The following is a 26,391-nucleotide window of genomic DNA, read 5'->3' as shown; positions in this document are numbered from 1 at the left end:
TTACTCACCTCTATGATTATTCCTGCAATTTGTTGTTGAATATAAATGTATCCAGTGGTTTGGCTCTATTGACAAGATGGTGTCAGAGGAAAAGTGTCAATTTCAGTCAAAACCTTTTAAGGGTATTCAAAACATTTTCAAAACAAATATAAAACATAAATGCATTTTTAGACTTGATACTTAACAAAAAAAGACACTTTTAATATCTTGCCTACCAGCCTTTGGGACTGTTAATGAACACTTATATCTATATATTATGCCAATACTGTATTTCTGTCAGAACAAAGACAAAATGCACATTAGTCTGCCCAGTATAAAGTTTTTGAATTGTTCAAAAAGTATTGCACATTCTGTAAAAAGGAGAAGCTATGTTATAAAAAATAAAACATACCTTAAAGAAACGGTTAGGATTTTCCATTAACGAAAACACAAAACCTAAAAATAAATAAACAACTCATAAAAAACACCCAATTTTGAATGTTAGTATGTAGATATACTTCATTTTACTCTTAATTTCAGCTGTAAGCAGTAAAAGAATCTTTAATGCAAGTTAGGTAATTTCATTATATTTATGTATAGGATTTAATAAATGTCTGACTGATTAAAGTTTGTATTAGGTTTATGTACATACAAATACACCCAGTTCATTATTTAAATATTAGGATATAGAATAAGGACACTATTACAGAATATAGAACACTTCATACCATTTTTACAAATGAGGACGTCTCTGAAGGTAGATTTTGGGAAATTTTACCAGGTTTTGCTCACTTCTGTGTACAAATTGTGCATTCGGTTTTAGTATTACTGCGCTGAGGTCCATCAAAATGACGGACAGACGCGACACATAACAATCTCAGAAAGCAATCTATGAACATCAAGCCTGTCTGTGAGTCTCGGTTTGACATTATGTTTTATCGTACCTTTATCTATGTTGTTTTAATTACTGGCGTCATATCAGAATAATCATTTCCAGACGATTTTGCTAAGTTTCGCATTAGATCATTAGATCTGTTTTCCAGGCCGCGTGTAGCCTACCTGTATTGATGGCGCACTATTGTTTGTTTAGGATAACAACACATGGCGTCGGGCCGTTAACGGATGCCTGTCTAAAAATAATCCTACCCTCAGATGTTGGATGGTGCTCATCCCGATACTTACACATTTTAAATGTTTAAATTACTTAATCCAATGTAAATATTTCCAATTAAATATATAAAAAATCCCACTGCGGCTATCTGGATTGGTTTGGCGCACCTGACATTTTCCTTCAGTTTTTGCGCGACACCGGTAAGCGTTTTTATTATTTAGTTCATTCAGTTTTGTTTCTAAGCATGCTTCAAGATAAAGTGCACACTGCTACTGCACATATGAGTGAAGTGACAACACCTGTTTACCCAGTTAAAAACCAGGAACGGGGTAAAATCACTCATTTGACCACCACAATTTTGGAACGTGTGAATTTGCAGGTTCTTATATATATATATATATATATAAAACCCACATAAGGTTTTCATCTTCATGCTAAAAAACAGAAACTTAATTGCTGAACAGATTGGCAGGGTTGTAAGACCTACCAATGTATTTTTTGGACTCAAATAAATGCACAACATGAGACAGTGTGTATAGACTTAAATTTGACTAAACTGTGAGAATGATTACACCCTAGTCAGAGCCTTTTATTTGCTCTTTTGAATTGAAATATCTTCTATATGATTACCATTGAATCAAATTGGTGATGGAATAATAATGATTTTAAAGCAGTATACTTGCATGCTTACCACAAATGATGTATGCAAAATGTATTTGAAATACAGGCCATCCTGCTATTGAGACAGAATTATAGCACAATCAATCTCTGTACTTGACATAATCCAAACTGTCAATTTATAAAACTACACTAATTAGTAGATAAATATGCAAATATTATATTAAATGTGGGACACATAAAAACAATCTATGCATATGCCTTTTAATACCCATGTCTTCCTTTTTAACAGCTGTGACCTTATATACTCATCCTGTGGCTTCACAGCTTTGTGCACTCAGCTAGATTTTTGCTTCTGCTGGAGTTATTTTTGGTTTTAGCAAACATCATAATGCGAGATGTCAGAATATTCTAGCCATCACAATCAAAACACACATCCAGTGTTTGCACCATTTTGCAGACAAAATGGCCTGCAGTTGTCTGTTTGTAAGTCTAGAGCAAAAGCAAAGACAGTATTTGCAAGTTACAGCACAATATGAGGCATAATCCACAGAAATTCAACTGGTTGTTTATGATTTCTTATTTTATTGAATGATTTTTGTTATTGCATGCTGATTCTTACATTACAGAGATTAATTGAACAGCTAATTTTAGAGCATTTTGTTGTCTTTAAAGGAACAGTAGCTTGGGAATGTCTGCCATCAGAAATGAAGATACAAAGGCGTTTCATACTGATATTAAACAGTGATTCAACATTTATTGTACTCTAATTTATACATATATACCTGTTGATCATTGTACCTTAAAAAATATATATAATTCCACTGCTAAGGCTCATTCCAGCTTTTTTATTACAGCTAGAAACAGGTGTCCTATTTGGAAACACATTGCCACCATTGAAAATGTGTCCTTTTTAACTCTGCGCCAGTGTATGCATTAGATGGCTCATATTTCAGTCCCCCATGTTAATGCATTTGGTTCATTCTAACCTTTAATTAATTATTTAAAGCCTTATTTTTATTAAAAAAGTCCCCTATGAATAGCTTGCACCCACTGTAACTAATGGCAGAGCTTGGCAGCTGGCCTCTTTAGAGATTGTCTGCGCCCTCAGCTGCCTCCAGAAGTGACAGTCGGCTCTCTGTGTAGACTATCTGACTGTTGGAAGCCTGAAATATTTGAATGTCACTGGGGGAGGTCATCTGTGGCTTGAGGAGGTGGCTGGTCAATAGGGGTTCATATATGCCTCTGCAATGGAGCAAGTGGAGACTTACATTATATAGTGGCCAAAGGGCCCTTTTTGAGGCTCCAGGGCCATCTGTACACCAGTTTAAATGGTATAGTCCAATTTGAACACCCCTCCATATTGAGCTAAAATGGAAGTGCCTCTTTTGCAGTGTTTGCTGGGAAGAAGAAGTACAGTCGGGATAGGGACTTTGGAGAGGAAGGTAGCAGTCTGAAGAGGTAAGAGGAGCTTGTTCTCCAATGGCCAGGCCACTAATGGATGGATGGGCTCATTGGGATGTAAATTGGCCCTAATGCATGTCAGTATATGGATTTTTACAGGTCTTGGCCTGGTGTCTGTATAGGGTGAGAATAGATATCATGGCTAGCATAACAAGGAAATATGGAAGGAGCTGCTAGGGGGAGCTATAACAGGGCAGACAGCAGCTGGCTAAAGTGAGCTACTCCAAATGGGCTGTTGACTTTTAAAAATACTCACATTGGTTGGGAAAACACAGGAAGATGTTGTATTGTTGTGTTTTGGCTTGATAAAGATGGTCTGCAATTGTTGTTTCTTGATCCCTTGGCTGCCTGTCCAAGGGAAGTGGCCAATTTGGCATACAGGCAATGCTGTGCAAAAGAAGAGAGGAAACATGTTAATAAGGGTGCTTGATGAATAAAACACACTTAAATGTACTATAAACATGTAAATCATAGATATTATTGTGTATTTGTGTGATTTTGCAAGATTATTTTGACAAATTAGCTTGTCTGAGTGAACTGTTAGAGAGCTTTAAAGATGGCCGCTCCTTGGAGTAGTGAATGCTGTTGGGACGGGTTACTTCCTGACTCACTCGACACACTATTTTGGTTATCACGGTGCTAAAGCATGTATATCTGTTTTCAATAGAACTGCATGAAAAAAAAAATTCAGTTAAGTAATTAATAACTAAAGTTACGGTTAGTATTGCTAATTTGAAGAAACCTTTAAGAGATCAGATTCTGATCTGAACTAAGTGAGTGTGGAGTGTAAACATATTTGAATTGCTTTTCTAGTTAAGCATAGAGTTTTGGACTAGTTAAGCATGTACTGTAGTATGGACTAATCTCTGATTAGTCTCTTCAAATGGCCCTTGTTTAAGTTTTGATATGGGCTAGTTATTGCAAAGCACAGCTTTTGATTATTTATCCATTCATATAAAACTTTATAGAATATAAATCCATATCAACATTTTGCTGTTAAACTGGTGTTGGTGCAGATGACCTATTAACCCTTTCATTTATGCTCATATTAATCAATAATGATTTACCTTTTGATTGTATATATCTCTTTCTTGTTGAAAGTGAGGGAAGTTGCATTATATTTAAAAAAGTGAGTAATTTAGTCAATAGAAATGAACCTAATCATATTTTTAACACAAGGTAAGACCGATAACCCAAAAGGGTTAAATACTGAAAGAACAGAAGAATGGAGGATGTAGGTGCAACCTCGCTATTCATATCCTAAAACCATCCAGCATTTAAACGGTTAAATTTTAGTCCTCTTGGGGGCATCAAACTAAGTGGCACCCTTTTACTTTGTCACAGCCTGCTGTTTTTATCAGAAATCTGAAAATGTAAATTACTGCCCCCTCTGGATGGATCAGGAACAAGGGTCTGCGTCTCTAATGGGAAAATGAGAACAGTAAACATGTGCACCCATTCTCTCATTTAGAGTTGCAACCCTTTTACTTTTGCTTAAAAAAATTGGTCCTCCAAACTCTCAGTACAGTCCTATCAAAGACAACAGTTCGACACTCAATGAGTTTTCAATCCCTAAAGGCAGCTGCATTATAGCTACTATCAAATTGCAAGACATAATTGTTCTGTGAAGTTTAATTCACACCCTCTTCTCTCATAAACTAACTGCTAGAACAGAACTACTACTAAATTTTGTCCCATGCACAAGTGTAAAAGTTAAACTTCCCTAGTTGAGGATAATTGTGAGTGCATGAATTTGACAAAACTTCATACAACAGTCTCTAATCTGTTTAAAAAGGATGCTTTTTAAGTTAACATACATTACATTTGACATATATATGACCCTGGACCACAAAACCAGTCATAAGGGTCAATTTATAAGCTTAATAAATAAGCTTTCTGTTGATGTATTATTAGGATAGGACAATACTTGGCCGATATACAACTATTTGAAAATCTGCAATCTGAGGGTGCAAAAAATCAATTGTAATTCTATTCTTTTGAAAAGATATATCTTTATTGGGGCCATGAAGTGATATAAAAACTTTGATGACCTGTTGAATTGATACTATATCTTGTTTTAGTAGCAGAGATTTTTACAATGGACACACACAAAATCTTTGCTAGTAAATGTTACTTTTCGTCACAGTTTAGGTAGTTTTCAGTGTCAGTGGAACTCTTTAATTGTATCAGATTTATTTTAGATTTCAAAATCTAAAAATGAAAATTTCTGCCCCCTCTGGATGGATCAGGGGGGAAAAAATTTGCGTAGAAGTCAAAATTGTGGGACATGAATTTAAAGTTTGTCATGGGGCTTCCAGTTTCCATAATACTAGCCTGTTGGTTCTCTGAAAGTGCTTTTTGAGTTTTAACAAAAATGAACTATAACTAATATATTTTTATGGCCATACATGATATTCTGATGAAAAGTCATTATTTAATAGGCCAGAGTGTACTTTGACATCAAAAAACATTGTTAATATGTCACTGTTTAAACCTAACAGAGTTCTATGAGGGGCAGGAATGAATTATTTTTGAATTATAAAAAATACTTTTCTTACTTAGATTTTTTGTCTTGTTTCCAGTAAAAATATCTAAAAATTCTTAAATCAAGGAGGGTTTTCTAGACGAGTACAAATTATTGTCTTGTTTTCAGAAAAAACAAGTCAAAATTAAGTGCGTTTTTGCTTGAAACAAGAAATAATCTTGCTTAATTTTTTTTTCTTACTTTTTTTCTTGGTAAGTGCTGGTTGTTAAATTGTCATTTTATTTGTTAAATATGTTACACTTGTGAAATTTATATTGTATCTCTCTAATTGTTTTTAAATATTTATTTATTATTAATATATATTTTTTATTATTATTTCTCCTTTACATTTTGTCTTTGTTCATTGTTATTATTTATATAAAAACAAAATAAAAAATAAATAAAAAAAGCAATTAGCAATAAGTTTTTTTCTCTCAAAAAAAAGTAAAAAAATAAATACACACCTTTTCAGGAAAACGATAGCATTCGGTGTGAAACATCTGATAACATTTTAACTGATAATAATGACTAACAAGATCATCACTAGTCATTCTTACAATTTCAACAGACAACTGACTCGAAACTTTCTAAATATGCTTTTCACTAAAAACTCTTTCCTTTTTTTATCTGTTCTGCCAGGCACTTGAAAAGAAAAGAAAACAAGATCTCCATTTGGGACATCCTGCAACGTAAGACTTCAATTTCCTGTCTTAACTGGTTAGAGGCGACACTCATTCTCTGTTAAACAAAGTAAAAATGTGACCTTTTCCTCCAAGTATACAATGCAGATTTCGTTAGCGATTGAAAAAAATCTGCCGGTACTCTGTTTACAAAACGAACCCACACAAAGCCCATCTCACAGCACGCATCTGTCATGAACTTGACTCTCATACAGCTGTTCAAATGACAGCTGACATGCACAGTTGCCCGACAGCCTCTCCTTTCACCCTATATTCATTCTTTGTTTATGCTTCAGTGGGTTTTTCTCACTTAACCAGAAAAGCCACAACAGGACATACCTGCTTCCTAAATTTTTACACACTCGCGTCTCATTCATGAAGCACGAGAGGAATGAATAAAACCTTCTTATGTAATTGTTGCATTTAAGTGAGTGTAAGAATGTGTGTTTGATATCTGAGGCCCTTTTTTTCACACACACGTGCTATATATATTTTTTGACTCATGCATTAATATTAGATTAGTCAAAGTGAGGATTTCCTCTTTTTTTTATACACAGACCAAACATATGTTCTCTAATTTACTCATCCCTAGTTATTCATTCTTGTCTACAAGTGACAAGATCCATAACTGAACTTGGCAAAACGCATTGCAGCCATTTTCCATCCAGGGTGTGTGTGTGTTCTTCAGAAAGGGGATTGCGGAAAAGCTGCATACTTTTTTTCCCTCCTAAACCAATCAGCATTGCTTTGCTATGAGTCACTCCCACACCCTACCCTTATATGACAAAGATGGGAGGGGCTGTTTCTCAGACCGGACAGTGAAATGGTGGCTGCTTTTACAAAAACAGCAGCAGCACCATTAGGAACTGAGCAGCTACAGACGCATTTACAGGTAAGATCCGTAGCTTAGAACATTATCCTGCTTCTCGGGTTTCTATACTTGCATCCTATGACATGGATATGAAATAACAACGCTGCTTTATGTAACTGAACAATGCTGTTTGTGTAACCTCCCTTTTGAGCTAATCGTGTTAGCCTGTTTACAAGCCATCCTGTCATTCATTTTAGAATCGGCCTAGAAACCTATTTTACCAAACCGATGAACTGAATGTTATAGAATTTAGAATTTAAACTGTTTTGCATTTAGATTATATTTTCATTTATAGTAAGGAAAACTTGAGTGAAACCTCAATTATGACATCATTCATTATACCATGTGGTTTAATAGGTATGTCAAGCTCAACATGCTTATCAGCCGCATTGTTTTAGTTGTAGAATTACTAGTTTTGTTTGTTTTCCTGTGCAAACCGGTTTACTATTAAATGTTCTGACATTTTGTGTGAATTTGAGTCAACACTTCCTGTAAACTTGCTTTCTGAATGCACAAAAACTTGTAAATAAGATTAAACGCTGTATGTAGGTTTAGATCTTTTATGGTATGTACTTTGTATGCTTAAATATTTAATTTTTGTTACTTATTAGGTAAAACGATACAGTTGAAAACTAGCACTACCACTCAGGACAGAGCAGATTCAGAACTGGACAGCAGCCTTTTACCCTCAAAGATAGAAAATATCATCCTATTAGAAAACCTACACCTGTTTTTTAAGGTAGAATCTAACGAGAATTAAACCTTACGGCCCGGTTTCACAGACGGAGCTTAGACTAAGCCAGGATTAGGCCATAGTTCAATTAGGACATTTAAGTAATTTTTATAAACATGCTTAGAAAAAAAACATTACTGGTGTGCATCTTGAGACAAAACAAAGGCACTGATATATTTTAAAACCAATCAGTGCAATTTTATTTCAGTTGAAACAGCTCAGACTTACATTTTAGTCTTGGACTAGGCTTAAGCCTTATCTGTGAAACTGGGGGTGAGAGTAACCGATATGGGAAACTACATGGGTGACTCAAATAAACCCACAGAAATGACTCACAATTGATTCCAATAGAGATTGATGTTAGTATGTTGCTAAGCTAACAGCATGATACTCTAATATGCAAAGAAATACAAAATTTGTGCAAATACACTACCAGTCAAAAGTTTTTGAATAGTAAGATTTTAAGTAGTCTCTTCATGCTTACCTAGCCTGTATTTATTTAATCCAAAGTACAGCAAAAGCACTAAATTTTTTGTAATATTTTTACCATTTCAAATAACTGAGTTCTATTTGAATATGTGAAAATTTGAAAATTTTATTTATTCATGTGATTACAAAGCTGAATTTTTAGCATCATTACTTCCAGTCTTCAGTGTCACATGATCCTTCAGAAATCATTCTAATATTCTGATTTGCTTCTTAAACATTATAATTTTTTGGTTAAACAGCTGAGTAGAATTTTTTTCAGGTTTTTTTGATAATTAGAAAGTTTGGAAAAACAGCATTTATCTGAAACAAATCTTTTGTAAGGTTATATATCTTTATCATCACTTTTAATCAATTTAAAGCATCCTTGCTAAATAAACGTATTAATTTCTATAATTTATTTCCCCACGAAAAATATATAAATAAAAATATACCTACTCCAAGCTTTTGAATTGTATAGTGTATAATGTTAAAAAAGGGTAAAATTTCAGATAAATGCTAATCTTTGGATCTTTATATTCATCAAAGAATCCTGAAAAAAAGTACTTAACTGTTTTAAATATTGATAATAATAATAACTATAATAAAAAAAAATTTGAACAGCAAATTAGAATTATTTCTGATGGATCAACTGATAAAGAAATAAAGACTGGAGTAATGATGCTGAAAACTTAAATTTGATCACAGTTATAAATTATATTTCAAAATGTATTCAAATAGAAAGCATTTATTTTAAATAGTAAAAATATTTTGAATCAAATAAATGCCGGTTAATAAACAATCTTCTGGTACCTGGTTGTGTATTATGTAAAATAGTCCATTTTGAATTGTACTTAACAGTTTTATAACGTAGTACTAAATGGAATGAAAGTTTGCATTTAAATTTAAAATATAAATGTATACTCGATGTAATATATCAGTATAAATTTATACTCAAACAGAGAAAGCAATTCCACAATGCACTTCTCTATTTAGACATCCAAAGTTCAGTGTCACAATACTGAATTACATTGTGGAATTGCCATTTCTGTTTTCATTTTTTCCAAAAACATGATTTTTTCAAAGTAAATACAGCTTTTTGGAGTATGTTTCACAAGAATTGTTTAATTTAATGTGTTGCTTGCCACATTTCTAAATGAAAATAGTTCTCAATCCATTTTTTGATATATAAATGAAATCAAAAATCTAAGGGAGCATGCCAGTTTTAAACTTAAATGTTGTTTAGAATAGAAGTGTTGAAGTATCATTATGGCCTGTGCTGTTTTCATTAGTTTCATTAACAAACTGTTTTCCTTTCATTTTAGAATCAGCCAAGACTGAAAGCCTAGAAGAACCCAAGTCCAAGATTCAGACCCATCTATGGCAGAAAAACAGCAGATCAAAGTGACTGCGGTCAAAGTGCTGTGCTATGTGGAGAAAATCTCCTCCTTCGCCTCCAACATAGATCCTCTCTTCGGGATTGTGACTTCAATAGTCGGGGTTGTCAGAAAAGGCCTCGTGGAGGAGGAGGACAATGAGATGGCAAAGGACTTCAAACAGATCCATGAGAAGCTGGAAACCATCTCAGAGAAGAACAAGCAGACCCTGCGACAGATCCGCATCGACGAAATCAACGAGAACTACGGTAAACACGAGGAAATCATCAAGCATCAGTATAACGCTTTCAACACCATGGTGGAAAGAGTAAAACTGGATCCTGAGAACTCGGATCGTCACGTGGACGAGTTTGTGAAGATCTACGAGAGGGATGGGATGGACATGAGCTTAGATACGTATTACCGCGGTGTGAAGGGTGCCACTATGTTTGGGAAGCCCATCCTGCAGGTTTACCTGGAGAACTGCCAAAGAAACAAAAAGGTGATGGAAGCCCGCTGCTCGCACATCGCCCACCTGTTCTACATCGGCCTAATGGCGCTGATGGCCTACTACGCCGCCAGCGAAGATGACGAGGACGAAGTGAGAGACAAATGGGCCCCGAGGGTTATTGAAATTCAAGCCAAGATGCAAGAAGTTCTGGACCAATGCACTGAGGAAAACTAAAGTGGGAACGTTGCACTGAACGATTGCTGAGACAATTCATTTCATATGATACGCTGAAAGTTTAAACGTTGTGAGCAATCTTGACATAGGAAGTTCAAATAAATCGTGTGGGGTGGAAAATGGGTATTTTTTTTCTTTCCTGCTTGCCAATGGACTTTTCAATGCAATACCAAAGTAGTGCAAAGCTCTTAATACAGTATATCAGTTTTGTTTGTTTTTTTAATATATATAAATGTATATTAAGCATGTTTGGTCATTATTTTGACTGAATATATTGTGAAAAGTTATTTCTGATCATATGAGCCTTTGATGTGAGTTACGCGTTATTACGAATTATTATATAATTGTTTGCTTATGTTTTATGTTTTGTGGAACAACTCTTACTGTTTGCACAATAAATGAATCTATTTTTTCTCTCAATGTTATGGTAGTCTCTTCATTTGTCATTTTATATGAGCAAATGTGATTTCTGCCTAGTTGGTTCATGATGTGAACACTAAAGACTGCAGATTGCCGAATGCAGGTGAATATGGAAATGGCTTTGATTTGCATTAAATGCAAACTTGTCGACGTTTCAGAGGCAGAATGCTGTGGTTGGTCAGTCTAATCTGAAAAATATTTTTAAAGAAAAAATTCCAGGTTTAGTAGAAGTTAAGCTAAATTTATGGCATCACGTTGATTGCAATTTCCACTTCTTTCGTTCTAGGTTACTGCCATTTAGTGCACAGTGGAAGTGAATGAGGCCAATCCTTGCATATTTACAGTATATACTCACTGTTTTAAAAGTAAAGCTTCAAGTCTTAACAGCATGCATGTTAGCAGGATTTTAGTGTTTAAAGTGATATCAATTTTTTTGTCAACATAGTCATTGACAACAAAATGCCTAAAAAATTAAATATTACTTTAACAGATTTACAACTCAAATAATATGAATGTTTTAACAGAATTAATGTAAGAACTAAATTAAAACGCTTGACATTTCTGCTTTCAAATACTCCAAAAATTGACCTCATTCACGTCAGTGTAAGTGTTTGACTGTAACTTCATTTTTTTCTTTTAAGAAAACAAGGAACCAGATTATTCTTGTGATAATCAACATTGCACCACAGATGCTGATTTAGCTTAACCTGTATTGAACCCTGGTAATCTTAGTTTTATTGAGATACTATTATAGTTCATTATAATTATTTAATCAAAAGTAGTTTTACTAATATTAGTTTTATTCATATTTTAAATCCGTTTTTATTTTTTATATATTTCATATTCTTTTAAAGTTTTAGTCATTTTGTGTTTTTGTCTTTTTTTCTTTGTCTGTATAGTATTTATTCATTTTTATTTCAGATTTTAATTATTTCAACACACCAAATTAAACTAAATGAAAATTAGAAATTAGCTGAAAAATATTTCAAATAAGTCATTTTTTGTTTTTAGATTTAGTTTGTTTTTACATTAATTTTTTTAATTAGTTTGTCATTTTGTGTGTTTGTAATTATTAGGTTTTTTTGTCTATATAGTCTTTATTTAAGATTTCAGATATTTTAATACATCAACTTAAACTAAATTAAAATTAGAAACTAGAAACTAGAAACTTAGAAACTAGCTAAAATTATATATTATATATATATATATAATTATATTTCAGTTTATGACTTATTTACTTTCAAATAAGTCATTTTAAATGGTTTTAGATTTATTTTAAGTTTGTCGTTTTGTGTTTTTGCCATTTTTGTCTATATAGTCTTTATTCATTTTTATTCCAGATTTTAGTACACCAACTTAAAATTAAAATTAGAAACTAGCTAAAATTATATGTATATATATATATATATATATATATATATATATATATCATGTTTATTTTATTTCAAATAAGTCATTTTTTGCTTTCAGATTTATTTTCAGTATTCACATTTATTAAAGTTTGTCATTTAATTTATTTCAAATTAGTTGTTTTTAATAGTTTAAGACTTAATTTCAGTTTTGAAAATAAATTAAAGTTTGTCATTTTGTGTTTTTGTCATTCGTTTTGTCTATATAGTCTTCATTAATTTCTACTTTTTATTTTAGATTTTAGTTATTTTAATACACCAAGCTAAACTAAATTAAAATTAGAAACTAGCTAAAAAATAAATTAATACTATTATTATTGTCACTTACCATTTATTTTTATTTCAAGTAATTTTTTTATTTTATTTATTTTTAGATTTACTTTTAGTTTCAGTTAACAATAATAACCTTGATTGAACCTAGAATGTGTTACAGTGATACATTGTAAATAAGTATTTTTGCTAGAAATTCTAACTTTTAAGATTGTAATCTGTTTCCTTCTTCAGGTGAACTAACTGATAAGACTATCCTACAATCTTCCTCCAAACAAAATGGCTGACAATGAAATATTCGATGACCCAGAGAAGCTGAAGAGAGGTCTGGTGAAGGTTCTTGAATGTGTGGCCACCATCTCATCAGCGGCAGCGGTGGTCAATCCCATCTTCGGCGTGGCTGGTTCTCTCATCCGGGTGGTGCTGCACCACGTGGACGATGAAGACATTCAGAAACTCAAACGGGAGTTTGGCAGCGTGAATCGAGCCCTGGACGAGATTTCACAGCAGAACCGTCAAGCCCTGCTGCAAATCAGGAAGGATACCCTGGACAAACAGTACCACGAGGTGGAAGAAAACATTCGCAATCAGTTCCGCAAATTCATGGAGATCGTGGAGGCCAAACCGGAGCAGGTGCAACGCAAGAAAGATGATTTCGTAGAGAGTTTCATCAATGATAAAGACGACCAGAACATGTACACGCTTTACGACGGAGTGATGGGGAAGCGCAAACTCTTCAGCCAGCCCATCCTTGACATATACATGAAGCATTCGCAGGGTGACCAGCGCATCATGGAAAACCTCTGCACCCGACTCGCGTACCTGTTCTGCATCGGTTTCATCGCTCTGATGGGCTACTACGGCATCCTGGGTGATGACTTGGAATCCCGAAACGAAGAGTGGGAAGAGAATATGAGGAACGTGCAGGAGAAAATGCAGGAGGTGCTGAGGAGTTGCAAGTGATCGTGAAAGCTTTCTAGACAACCGACGCTCTTTGTTGCCTTCCTGCTTTGCCTTTTCCTTTTACTCTAATAGACTTCATCGACCTGCAGCATCTAATGCAGCTTTATCTTCCTGATGACCGTAGATCATGCTGAAGTGTACACACTCATTTCCTGTAATCCAGTTCTTGTTTTATAATCACACAATCACATTTCTTCATGCCTTGCCTCAGTTTAACACTACATGACCACGATATTTCACACTAATCTACAGAATGCTGGTTGTGGTTATAGAAATATTATTAAAGTTCATAAGCATTCATAGGCAGTGTCATCTTGAAAATTGTTTGTCAAAACTACACAACTTGTTTCCTGAAGTATATACAATTATAAAATATATTCTATAAAATCTATCTATCCATAAATGTTGCAAAATAAAGAGCGTACAATGTACTGTCTGTGCATACTAAGAGCGAAATTTCTGACATTTTTGTGTTTATGCATATTTTGGCACATTAGTAATAGATTTAAGTGTGCATTTAATTGTATCCTATGTGTCTTCATTTTTTTTAGTGCCATTTGAAAAGATTATCAGAGCATATATTTTATTATGAGTGGTGACATCTAAACTGAAGGTTACTTTTTGCATTCCTTTGACTTTTTTTTTCGGTCACTGTGCAGTGCTGCACATTAAGTTCATCTATATAATCGTGTGTTTCACGTTTATCGAAAGCACTCGAATATACATAAATGTTCCTAAATTATGTGTTGATATAGTTTTTGAATGCCTCAACGATTGCAACACATTGCCTTCCTAATCATTATTAATTTTTTTTTTTTTTTTTTTTTTGCTCAGTCTTTGGAATGCTGTTGCACTTATAACGCTGTACAATATTGTTACATTTTTCAATAAAGTACAAGGAATGAAAATAAGTATTACAAGTTGTTTTGATTTACATTGAAACACTACATAATACAATAAATAATTTAATCATATATCTATTTAGATTGAATTTAAAGATATCCACCTTTTTCTTCAATGAGGTAGAAAGCTTATGGGTGAAACTTCAGGTTCATTAGTCGCTATAGGAAAATAACGAGAAGAATAACAACATGCTGTAAGCTGTAAAACTGTTAGCACTACAAACCAGTGTGGTCATAATTAAGATTTAAAAGGTAAGACACACCAATTTGCAAAACAAGCTGTTTGTACAGCTAAAAACAGCTGGACATGGATGAGACCAATCCAGACCCATAAAATTTACAAATGGCTCCATCCACTCTAACGGTAAGGAAAAGGGTGGATTTTTACAATCTAAATATGTAAAAGGGTTAAACATTGGACGGAGAGACCATTGAAGGGACCTTTTCCTTGTTAAGTGTTTTACTGCCACTAGATGGCAATAAAAGTCCATAAACTGAGCTCAGCCTTTAAACCTAAAATATGACTGCTTAATGCATAGTTTGTATAGCATAGTTTTGATAAATATTAAAACAACATGCACTATGCAGCTAAAATCAGGTTAAACTGTCATATGATCTCACTACGGTATCATTTGACTACTAAAACTTGTTATATTGCATTTTTAAATATATTTCATAAATTTTGTGTAAAAAAATCTACATACAGCCTTTTATTGTACTGTGAAGATGTGTACATTTACACATCTATGCATCAAATGTAGCAGACATGATATATTTATATAATATGTATGTATATATATATATATATATATATATATATATATATATATATATATATATATATATATATATATATATATATACATATCATGTCTGCTACATTTGATGCATAGATGCTTCAAATGTACAGCAAAATTAAAAGGCTGTATGTAGATTTTTTTTTTCAGTATTTTTGCATATTTTGAACCCTTTCCAACAATGACTGGTTTTGAGATCAATCTTTTCAAACTGAGGACAACTGAGGGACTCATATGCAACTATTACAGAATGTTTCTCACTGATGCTTCAGAAGGAAACACAAAGCTGGAGGGTGAAAACTTTCAGGGTAAGATCAGGGTAAATTCAACTTATTTTGTACAGGTAAGTATGTTCTGTAGCTTCTGAAGAGCAGTACTAAATTGAAAAATAAATATATTTAGGCAAAATAAGAAAAATGTACACATCCTCATTCCATTCAAAAGTTTTTACCCCCAGCTCTTTAATGCACCATTTTTCCTTCTTGAGCGTCAGTAAGCTTTTGAACCTTTCATAATAGTTGTATATGAGTCCCTCTGTTGTCCTCAGTGTGAAAAGATGGATCTCACTATCATACAATCATCATTGGAAATGGTTCAAACACAAAAATGCTAAAAAAACAAAAAAAAACAAATAGGATTTTTCAGAATCAGAAGAACAGCAGGCAGTTTAACTGTTCAGGACAAATGATTGACTCATGAGCAACTATCGCAAAACAAAAAACAAAACAAAACAAAAAACAGCTGTGGATTATTCAGGTGACAACACAGTATTAAAAATCAAGTGTATGTAAACTTTTATTATAACTATTATTTTTCCCTAGTGGACTATACGTAAACATCTTTTATGTAAAATGTCTTATTCAGGTCAGTACTAAATAAAAAATACCACACATTTAGTATGATCCCTCTTATTTTGATAAAAAAATAAGTAACTTTTTGCAGATTCTGCATGGTGCATGTAAACTTTTGACCGCAACTGTATAAGTTCCGACAAAAAATTGACTCTGGTAAAACATCTATGCTACAATAAAAACTGTATTGTTAGAAAAAAAATGTTTAACCTTTCATGAAAGTTAAAAACCCCTTGCGAAAATTAACCATGGTTTTATCATAGTAAAAGTGCATTTTTGTATAACCATTGTTTTACTACAAATACCATAGTTAAACTATGGTTAGTGTAGCAAGACCATGGTTCATTTTTGGTTTCCACGGTTTAACTCTGTTTTTTTTTTATTATTATTTGTAGTAAAACCATGGTTAATTTTCGTAAGGGAACGTAGATGTTTTTTGCCTACATAATAGAATTTAATCAAGTTAGACGCCATATCGAATTTAACACGTATGAAAACAAGCCTGTGAGGGATAGTCTTTCCAATGGCACACAGTGAATAGAGCCTAAGTCATGTAAGTTAAAGAGTTAAAGGCAGGCATCTTCCCTGGATTAACTCAGCTTTGATTAATCTTTTAATATTTTTTAATAGACGACAATATGTTTCATTTCAAGGTTCAAACTCGGATTACTTGGTTGTTGATAAGGGTGTTCCCCAAGGATCAACCCTAGGTCTTTTGCTTTTTTGTTTATTTATTAACGACCTTCCCAAAATCTGCTTACATTCGTCTATTCAGATGATGCAGATGATACTGTTATTTATTTTTCTCATTCTGATATTTCATATATGTGACCCTGGATCACAAAACCAGTCTTAAGTCGCTGGGGTATATTTGTAGCAATAGCCAAAAATACATTGTATGGGTCAAAATTATTGATTTTTCTTTTATGTCAAAAATCATTAGGAAATTAAGTAAAGATCATGTTCCATGAAGATTTTTTGTAAAATTCCTACTGTAAACCTATCAAAATGTAATTTTTGATTAGTAATATGCATTGCAAAGAACTTAATTTGGACAACTTTAAAGGTGATTTTCTCAGTATTTTGATTTTTTACACCCTTAGATTTCAGATTTTCAAATAGATGTATCTCGGCCAAATATTGTCCTATCCTAACAAACTATACATCAATAGAAAGCTTATTTATTGAGCTTTCATATGATGTATATATCTCAGTTTTGTCAAATTTAACCTTATGACTGATTTTGTGGTCCAGGGTCACATATTCAGTCCTCTCTGCAGTAAGAATTCAACTCCTTACAGGATTGGTTTTATAAAAATAAACCTATTCTTAATAAAAAGAAGTCCTGTAGTATGGTGTTTTCTAGAAGATGCCATCGTTCTCACTCTTTTGATTTAGATATTATTTAAATTTGATCGATTCAAATATCTTGGTCTTTGGCTCGATCCCGAATTGTCTTTTAAGCATTTCAAGTTAAATTTCATTTCAAGTCAGGAAAAGATTAATCTCCCAATTAATTCTTCGTATTATTGACTATGCAGACATTATTTATCAAAATACTTCTGATACCAACTTAAAACCTATAAACATTATTCATAATTCTTTTTGTAGGTTTGTTTTGAGATGTCCTTATAGAACTCATCATTGTACATTGTATGAAGCTCTTGATTGGCTTCAACCTAAATCCCGAAGGCAATATCATTGGCTTCAGTTTCTTTTCAAGTGTATTTATTTTAATTTTCCTTCTTATTTAAAACAGTTTTTAGTTTCATCTACATATATTTATTCCTTTCGTCATATGCAGTATCCACATTTTTCTATTCCTAGAATCCTTACTGAAGTTGGTCGAAGGTCTTTTCAATTTAAAGCTCCATATGATTGGAACAATCTTCCTTCCTTCCTTCCTTCCTTCCTTCAATCTTCCTTCTTCCCTTAAATCCCTTTTCATCTTTTTAGGATCAACTTAATATCTCACTTGAAAACAACCTGTTTAGGTTTTTAACTTTAGGTTGAGAACTGCCTACAGGTAATATATATTATGTATATGTAAAAAAAAAAAAAAATTTCTTCTGATAAACTACTTATATTTATATTTGGGTTTTCATTATTGTACTAAAATGTATATTATTTTGTATGTACATGCCTTTTTTGATATAGTTGTAGATTAAGGGTGGGTGAATAGGGAAGTGAGCTGTGAATTTTTTGTATGTTTCGTTTTGTTTATTACTTGTGTTGTATTTTGTATTGTTTTATGTATGCGTTATAGGGTCCCCCTTGAAAATGAGATGGAGCATCTCAAGGGGCTTTCCCTCAATAAATAAATTCAAATTCAAGTAATTTTCACATTTTTTTAGCGGAAAGAAGTACAATCAATGGTGTAATTACAGCATCTGCCAGCAGGGGCTACCTGGACCAAGTGCAAAGCTCTCTATGGATTTTCCAAATCAATGATCTTTAATAAAGAATAAATTTACCTCCCAAAATATTCAGGATTAAACCTAAGCAGTTTTGAGGATATTATTACTTTACCCTTATTTTTCTGCTGTACTAAACTCCATATATCATTTAAGAGAACATAAACATTAATAAGCTGTACTTTACCCCTTGTGACATCACAGAAGGCAGATATTTCCTCTTATTTCGCGACATCAGCCAGCAATGGTTTGCAAAGACTCTTATGTCAAGTCAGAAAGGCAATCATATGGACACGATTCTGCAAGAATGAAAGAAATAGAAAAATGTTAATCTGGATAAGTTATGGTCCACAAAAAAATTAAGAAACAGCCCAAATGGAACAGAAAACAGCAATGGGTTTAGCATTTGACTTAAAGAAAAAGAAAGTGTAATTAATGTATTGGGGGAGAGATCAAATGTGAGAAATAGAAACCCATAGCAGTTTATCAAAAATACATCAGTTCAACTGAATGTGTGTGCCAGTTTGGCTTTATTATGTTGATTAAATTATTTTGTGTGATTTTTGTTCGGGAGACAGAAAATACTAAAATATTTCTAATATAAGAGGGTTTATGTGATTAATTAAAGGCGATGGAAAAAACTGTTATATTACACTTAAAACCTTAGTAACTGAAATATGACAACTTCGCCATATGACTATCTCTGGTCTCCCCAATAAAGTAAACAATCAGAATTTGATTTAATAATGGACCTACACAATATTTCAATTGCTCATGTATTACGTACCAATCAGTAGGCTGAAAAGCTAAAAAAAACATTAACATGCAAACACCTTCTCTGTCCTCTGTTGGGTCTCATGGGAATAAGTCATCATGTTCAGCAGTGTCAGCCGTCCATGACGCATATTTAGACACAAGGTCACACCTGACTAATAAACGCTTATTTGTGGATTGTCATAAAATAAATGATTTGCATATATGTACAATGATGCGAATGATTTCATTTTTCTGTTTTTATTCGCGTATGATATATGCATTTGGACCCTCCTTCATCAGCACACGCTCAGAGAAGAAAACATTAGGCTACAGCACAGAATTGCTATTTATAAGATTTCCCCCAGGATGAAGGTGGCAAATATGATGTTATTTTAAAATAATACAACATAATATAAAACTCGTTAAGCACTGAAATACATTAGTAGCGTGAGAAATACCTGCTATCCCTGTTTGGAAAATATCTGCGCATGTTTCTTGCGATCCACTGGAGCTGCTCCATGTTGCGCATTGCGCGCAATTTTCCTCTTGATGCACAAGCATTACGCGCTATTTTATCTCTAGAAACAGTTTAGAACACTTCTATCTTTTGTCATACCTTGAATAAAACGCAAGGTAGAGCCAACCACGTCAAAAACGAGACATTTATCCGGCCACTGCCAATGGCTTTCCAAACCAAAATCTTCATAACGCATACTCAGTGCGCGCAACTGCCTCTCTGCCGCGCGCGCGCTCGCTGCCTCTATTCATTTCACACTCACTCAGATCATCTCAAATATCCTCCTCAAGCCAATACCTAAGGGAATCCTGAATTTCGGACAGGTGTTTCGGACAGCAGATCGTCAACCTGCCAGACGTGAGAAACCTGTTTGAAATATTTTTTTTGCTGGGGTAAATTGCTGATGCGCATGTAAGATAGGCTACTTATGAGAGGAGACTGCGCTTTAAAATGCTTTTCGAGGTGTGTCCTTTACGGAATAGAAGATGGCACATTCAGTGTTGCCATATAGGCAACACGATTCTAAGCGCAAGTCGTTTTATTTCTGCTCTTAATGTAATTGTTTAGAGATTTAAAATGTGCCTGGACTTGGTTTAACATGTTTTTTTCTCATTACCATGCATGCAGATTTGAGATTGAAGAAAATGCTGATGGCACAGTTGGCCATCGGCTAAAATTAGCAACGTGAGGACAGTTTCATATATGCTTGGAAACACGTTTCTGAGAAAAAGACAATATATTTACAGCAAAAATATTATTATAAATTATATGTCTGACCGAATGCACTTTAGTTTTTTTGTCACTCATAGGCTATATTTGGCTGTATTGTCTGAGATAAGTACAAGTTTTCTGAGATTTATTTACAACCTAAGCATCTCAGCAATGAGAATATGGAACAAATGGAGACGTTCAGTTTTCTTAAGCAAAACGTATTCTGAGCTTATGAAAGCCTTATGAAACCTCTGAACAATTAAATTACTTTTGCAACTTTTATTTTGAATTAAAACATACCCATTGCTACTGAGAATTTTTTATCTGATTTTAATAGCACCAGAAACTATTTATTTACAGGCATTTATTTTTGTTTGTTTCTAGAAATGTCCAATCCACTAGAGCGGGTTGTTGCCCAGAAGAAGGAGGCCATTGAAGCCGTAATGGAGATGTTTGAGAGAGGAGCCGAGGTGCTGGCCAGTGCTGTTGGAGGGCTGTGTCCTCTTTTTGAAGCTTCAGCACCAGTTTTGAGGCTGGTTTTGGATAATGTGGAAAGCAAGGAGGTCACATATGTCAAAGATCAGTTTCTAGTTGTGCGGAGCAAACTGGACGTCCTCTCATCTCAAATAGAGGACATCAACTGTGAGATTAAAAAAGGGCGTTTGGATTCTCAATTCTTCTCTGTGGAAGAAAACATATGCAACCAGTTTAGAAAATACATAGACATTCTGGAGGCCAAACCTGAGTATAAAGAGGTCCGAAAACGCTTGTTCTTACAGCATTTTCCCAAAACTGGAGGAGAGAAGAATCTGTACATGCTTTACGATGCTGTGATGGGGAACAGCATATTTGGGGAACCGATCTTAGATGTTGTGGAACAATATGAGGCTAGAAACAGAAGAGTCTTGGAAGACTTCTGCGTCAGACTGAAGGAGCTGCTCTGCTTGGGAATCATCGCTCTGCTGGGATATTGCTTCCTTACTCAGGGTGAGGAATCAGAGCAGGAGAAGAATCAAGAGTGGAGCACGAAGATCCAAGAAATTGAGACGAGAATGAAGGAAAGCATAGAAAAATGTGTGGATTCCTTTCCAGAGCAAGCTGAATTGGACATCAATAGGCTTGTGAAGGAAAAAGAAGATGAGAACCTTCAGCAAACGGCTAGGGAACTGCTGGACTTCCTGGTGAAGAAGTACGACTGGGTGAGCTGGTCCATCAGAGTCATTGGCAACTTGGGCAAAATCAGCAACTTGAGAGCCGGACAAAACTTTCAGTGTGTGGCCGGACAGAATTATTTTGAAGTATCTCAAGGAAATGACACCAACCTGGTGGTCTCGTTCAGCAGCAACCCTCAGCCTGTGCCTGACGAGAGCATCAAGCAGATGATGGAAGGTCCTGCGAGGAAAGGAGACGCCAAAGCTGTCGTAGAGCTTCTGGAGAAGCAGTTAGCCGGGTTTCTGGTTCACGCCGTCAGTCGTCACAAAGATAGCTTTGCTCTGTCGAGTTTTCCTGAAGAAAGTCACTACTGGGAGAAACATAAGAATGTGAATGTTTGTGTGCATTCAGAGTAGATTTAGTAGAAGGTTCATCAGGATCATTATTTAACAGCATTTTAAATTACACTAAATATACAAACCTACTATACCTGCACTTTATTGTATTTATCCATGATCTATGCCTTGAAAAACTGTATTTATATGGCATTGTTCATTGTCAGCTTACTGTCTCTAACAAATTTGCATTTATTTGCATCTATTGTAGTATTGTTCTAAACTGAAACCAAAGTGATCGTGTTCAGACTAACCAGTTGAACTAACTAGACCATTTGTGTGTGCACTTTTATAAGCAATTATATTACGTTGATATTACTTTATGTTACAAATCTGTCTGAAATCATGCCTTTAAACCAGAGATTTTCAACCAGGGAACCAGAGCCCACTGGGGGCCTCAGCAAATTGAAGTGGTCTGAATTAAAATTATTTAAAATAAAACAAAATGAACAATAAATAAGCTCAAATCATTAAAAAAATCTGTATATATTTTTTATTAACCCCCTCAACACCACAAAGAGTTATTTTTCATTGAAGAACCATGGATTTTCACAGAAAACATGGATATTTTAAACATTATTTAAGAAAATGTGATTTCTAAACCTGGAAAATTAATAGAAATTGCCATTAAATATAGGAAATTGAGTTCTTTGCATAAAATTGGAAAAATTAAATGGCATAAAATATTTATTTTAGCAGGTAGAAATGTAGTAAAAATGTACTAAATCGTTATCCAGTAATTCACAAACAATTGGAAATTGTTTGTTGTGAACACTGAGGGGCTTTGGAGACATAATGGTTAAAAGAAGAAAAAATGGCTTTTGGACCAAGTACATTGTATTTAACTGGTGCCAGAACTAGCAAGTTGGCCTTTGTGAAAATGACCTACATAGTGCCAACAGAATAAAAATGCCCTACCAACCGTGAAAAGAGGCAATGAACACATCTCAAGTCTTTGTGTCTTGTCTCAGCAGCCCATACAAACTGTACTTTCAGTAAAAGAAAATGGGGACCTTTTGGAAATGTATTATATTTGCAAGAAATCGTTTGACTGTGATATACCACCCAAAGGCACATTTAATTAAATTACAGTTTTTGTACACAAGTCAGCATTTTCTGGCTAGGGGCTGCAGAAACATGGTGAGTAACGTTTCACTTTGTTAATACGAAGCCGACGAGCTCCAGAGTGCTGTGATCAGCTCTCCAGATCCAGTCATTAAAATCACTGAGGTGCCGAGCGAGGGAACAAACCATCATTTAACACTCTGGGGGGAGGATCCATTTCCATTGTATTCTTTTACTCTATTCTGTGTGTTTATTTTCAGTTAATGCTAAAAATGTTATTGCAAATGCATATTTACAGTTGAGGTCAAAAGTTTACATACTGTACACCTTGCAGAATCTACAAAATGTTAATTATTTTACTAAAATAAGAGGGATCATATGCTCACTGATGCTTCAGAAGGAAACACAATGCATTAAGAATATTTGGGTAAATGTAACTTGTTTTGTCTTTTGGGAAACATGTAAGTATGGTCCGTAGCTTCTGAAGGGCAATACTAAATGAAAAAGATATGACATTTAAAAAGATATGATATTTATGACATCTTCATTTGGCTCAAAAGTTTTCACCCTCTGGCTCTTAATGCATCGATTTTCTCTTTTGAAGCATCAGTGAGTGTTTGAACCTTCTGTAATAGTTGCATATGAGTTCCTCAGTTGTTCTCAGTGTGAAAAGATGGATCTCAAAATCATACAGTCGTTGTTGGAAAGGGTTCAAATACACAAAAATGCTAAAAAAAAAATAATTTGTGGGGTTTTTTTTTCTGAAAAACAGTGAACATATATGTGAAATATCTAATTCAGGTCAGTACTAAATAAGAAATAACATGCATTTTGTATGATCCCTCTTATTTTGGTAAAACATTCAACATTTTGCAGATTAAAACTTTTGATCTCAACTCTATATTCAAAACAATATTTAAAAAACGACATTATTAAAAGCGCATTTTGACCTGCTGGTGCAAGATCATTAAAAGTCATTTATAACCGTTCAAGTTATGACCTTACAACCAAACCACCATGGGAGATGACCTTTGACCCCTACGCACATAATCCAATATTCTAGTCCTCTTTACATGTCAATAAGTTTTTGATTAATGACAAAAACAAATCATTATAGTACCTTTTATAGGTTCATAAAAATTGCAGTTGTTCAACGTTACTGGCTTAAAAAAATCTTTTTCTTGCCTACTGACATTAATGAAGCAAACTTCTCATTTAACAAAAAAATCTGAAAATGTAATAAAGTTTTTTTTCTTGTTCTGTGCAGTTGTTACGCTTCTATTTCACATTCTGAATTGAAATGCATGGCTCAGCCCGTATTCATTAGCGGTTGAGGCTTCAGTCCTGGTTGGAGCTATTGATCCATGTGGCTTCTGTCTCTGAAAAAGGGCTGAACCTTAAACCTGTCTGTTACTAGACCAAAACAAACATCTATAATTCCAGTCTGACACAGCGACATGTTTTGCTGGACTGCTTTAAAACTTTCAAATACAGGCAAATCAAACCGCAACTATTTCCAGAAAAGGGCATCAGTCAATATCAATATTTAATAAATAAATGAGTGATTTTATGAATCTCAGCATCGCAGTAGTGCCGAGGCGGTCGATCAGTCCCAGGATACCTCACTCTGGTTGCATCTGCCAATCACAGCCTGAGCTAATGACATTACCTTTTCGACAGAGTGGACCATCGACCGGCTTCCTGGCCTTAAGTGGCCTGATCTGATAAAAAGCATTAAAACATTTGTACCGTGACACACACCAGCTCACCCTCAGCTTCCACACTGGATTCAGCTTTCTGATGTGTCTGACTGTGCCTGCAAAAACCTTTGCGAAAAAATCTTACTGTTATTCTCCACAAAATTAGTATACATCATGCTGCAAATAAACTTTTTGTGCAAACTAAAGACTAGCTCACATTCAGTATTTCTAAAAAAAATTAAGCACAACATAAAACAACGCAAAACTGCGTCAAACAGAACTGCAAACAAACCTATAGTCATTAATAATTATCAGCAACACCATAATTAAATATTCATGAGCTTATGGCCACACCCCTCAAACGCAAAGCAGACAGGACCTTGTTTTTTTCTGATTGCCTTGAAATATATTTTATGAAATTGTGTACATCAGGTTTATTATAGTTAACTAAGACTAAAAATAATATTATTTATAAAATCCACTTTTTCAAAAATCAAATTGAAAAGCTAACTTTTTACATTTTATTTAAATTTATGTTACATTTATTTAAACATCATTTCTCTTTTTCATTTATCTTGATGCATTAAAATAACTAGTAATAACTATAGTAAAACTAAAATAAAAATGACAAAAAGACAGCAGTTTAATAAAATGCTAACCAATATTAAAATTAAAAATATTCTAAAATAAAAATTACATAAATAACATATTAAAACTGTAATTTATCTATTTATTTGTAAATTCAAATTCAATTAAAATAATTTATTACAAATTTATTTAAGGCCAACTTCTTTTTTTTTTTCATTAAAAGATAATTACAATTAATTAAATTATTAAAACTTATTTAAGGACAAATTCTTTTTTTTCTTCATGTTTTTTTAATTAAAAATAATTAAAATTAATTAAATTATTAAAAATGTATTTAAGGCTGCTTTGTAAACTTAAATTAAATTATTCCAATTTCATTTAAAATAATTAAAATTAATTAAATTATTAAAATATTATTTAAGACCAAATTCTTTTTTTCCTTCATGTTTTTTAATTAAAAAGAATTCAAATGAATTAAATTAAGATTTAAAATGTAGTTAAGGCTGCTTTGTAAATTCAAATTAAATTATTTCAATTCCATTAAAAATAATTAAAATTAATTAAATTATAAAAAAAAATATTATTTAAGGCCAAATTCTTTTTTTTTCCTTCATGTTTTTTTTTATTAAAAATAATAACAATTAATTTAATTATTAAAAATATATTTAAGGCTGCTTTGTAAATTCAAATTAAATTATTTCAATTATATTCAAAGTAATTACAATTAATTAAATTATCAAAAATGTATTTAAGGCCAAATTTCTTCATTTTTTTTTTTTTTTTTCTTTTCTTATTTTTTAAAGCGGAAACATGTCAAAAAAAGTACATGTATTATGTAGACAAAGAAATTATTATTATTGTAATTATTAAAGTTTATGTTTAGGTCATATTTGTTGGGGACGCATGGAAACTTAATTTCAATAAAGGGAAGTTGATTTAAAGAAAATAAAGTGTCAGTTTCAGTCTTTGGGAGCA

General features: G+C 33.4%; 3 protein-coding genes and 1 long non-coding RNA gene across 6 annotated transcripts; 3 read left to right on the top strand and 1 right to left on the bottom strand.

The window, feature by feature from the left end:
- Window positions 1-2,283: 2,283 nt before the first annotated feature.
- Window positions 2,284-21,972, bottom strand: LOC141342194 (uncharacterized). 3 transcript variants are annotated; one of them, XR_012356673.1, is made up of 4 exons: window positions 19,747-19,884; window positions 18,720-18,831; window positions 3,429-3,559; window positions 2,284-2,953 (listed from the first exon to the last, which is right to left on the bottom strand). It is a non-coding gene; the product is annotated as an uncharacterized lncRNA (long non-coding RNA). The 3 variants fall into 3 exon arrangements; XR_012356674.1 differs by lacking the exons at window positions 2,284-2,953; window positions 19,747-19,884 and adding an exon at window positions 21,839-21,972 and having other exon boundaries at window positions 3,179-3,559; XR_012356672.1 differs by lacking the exon at window positions 2,284-2,953 and having other exon boundaries at window positions 3,179-3,559.
- On the top strand, window positions 3,103-13,941 carry rpz (rapunzel). Its single transcript, XM_073846592.1, has 3 exons — window positions 3,103-3,169; window positions 6,336-6,385; window positions 12,840-13,941. The coding sequence occupies exon 3, from the start codon at window positions 12,885-12,887 to the stop codon at window positions 13,566-13,568; it is 684 nt and encodes a 227-aa protein (XP_073702693.1). The 5' UTR covers window positions 3,103-3,169; window positions 6,336-6,385; window positions 12,840-12,884; the 3' UTR covers window positions 13,569-13,941.
- rpz2 (rapunzel 2) lies at window positions 7,132-10,926 on the top strand. The gene is made up of 2 exons (XM_073846593.1): window positions 7,132-7,268; window positions 9,771-10,926. The coding sequence occupies exon 2, from the start codon at window positions 9,826-9,828 to the stop codon at window positions 10,504-10,506; it is 681 nt and encodes a 226-aa protein (XP_073702694.1). The 5' UTR covers window positions 7,132-7,268; window positions 9,771-9,825; the 3' UTR covers window positions 10,507-10,926.
- Window positions 20,042-25,421, top strand: rpz6 (rapunzel 6). The gene is made up of 2 exons (XM_073846591.1): window positions 20,042-20,162; window positions 20,901-25,421. Exon 2 carries the CDS (start codon window positions 20,903-20,905, stop codon window positions 22,082-22,084), a length of 1,182 nt encoding a protein of 393 aa, XP_073702692.1. The 5' UTR covers window positions 20,042-20,162; window positions 20,901-20,902; the 3' UTR covers window positions 22,085-25,421.
- Window positions 25,422-26,391: the final 970 nt, after the last annotated feature.

Source organism: Garra rufa, chromosome 9 (assembly GCF_049309525.1).
Source record: "Garra rufa chromosome 9, GarRuf1.0, whole genome shotgun sequence".
Taxonomy (NCBI): Eukaryota; Metazoa; Chordata; class Actinopteri; order Cypriniformes; family Cyprinidae; genus Garra; species Garra rufa.
This window is presented reverse-complemented; position numbering and strand designations above follow the sequence as displayed.

What these genes read in the sequence shown, in the direction of transcription:
- rpz2 (XM_073846593.1), top strand. Translation starts at nt 9,826, where the DNA reads ATGGCAGAAAAACAGCAGATCAAAGTGACTGCGGTCAAAGTGCTGTGC.
- rpz (XM_073846592.1), top strand. Translation starts at nt 12,885, where the DNA reads ATGGCTGACAATGAAATATTCGATGACCCAGAGAAGCTGAAGAGAGGT.
- rpz6 (XM_073846591.1), top strand. Translation starts at nt 20,903, where the DNA reads ATGTCCAATCCACTAGAGCGGGTTGTTGCCCAGAAGAAGGAGGCCATT.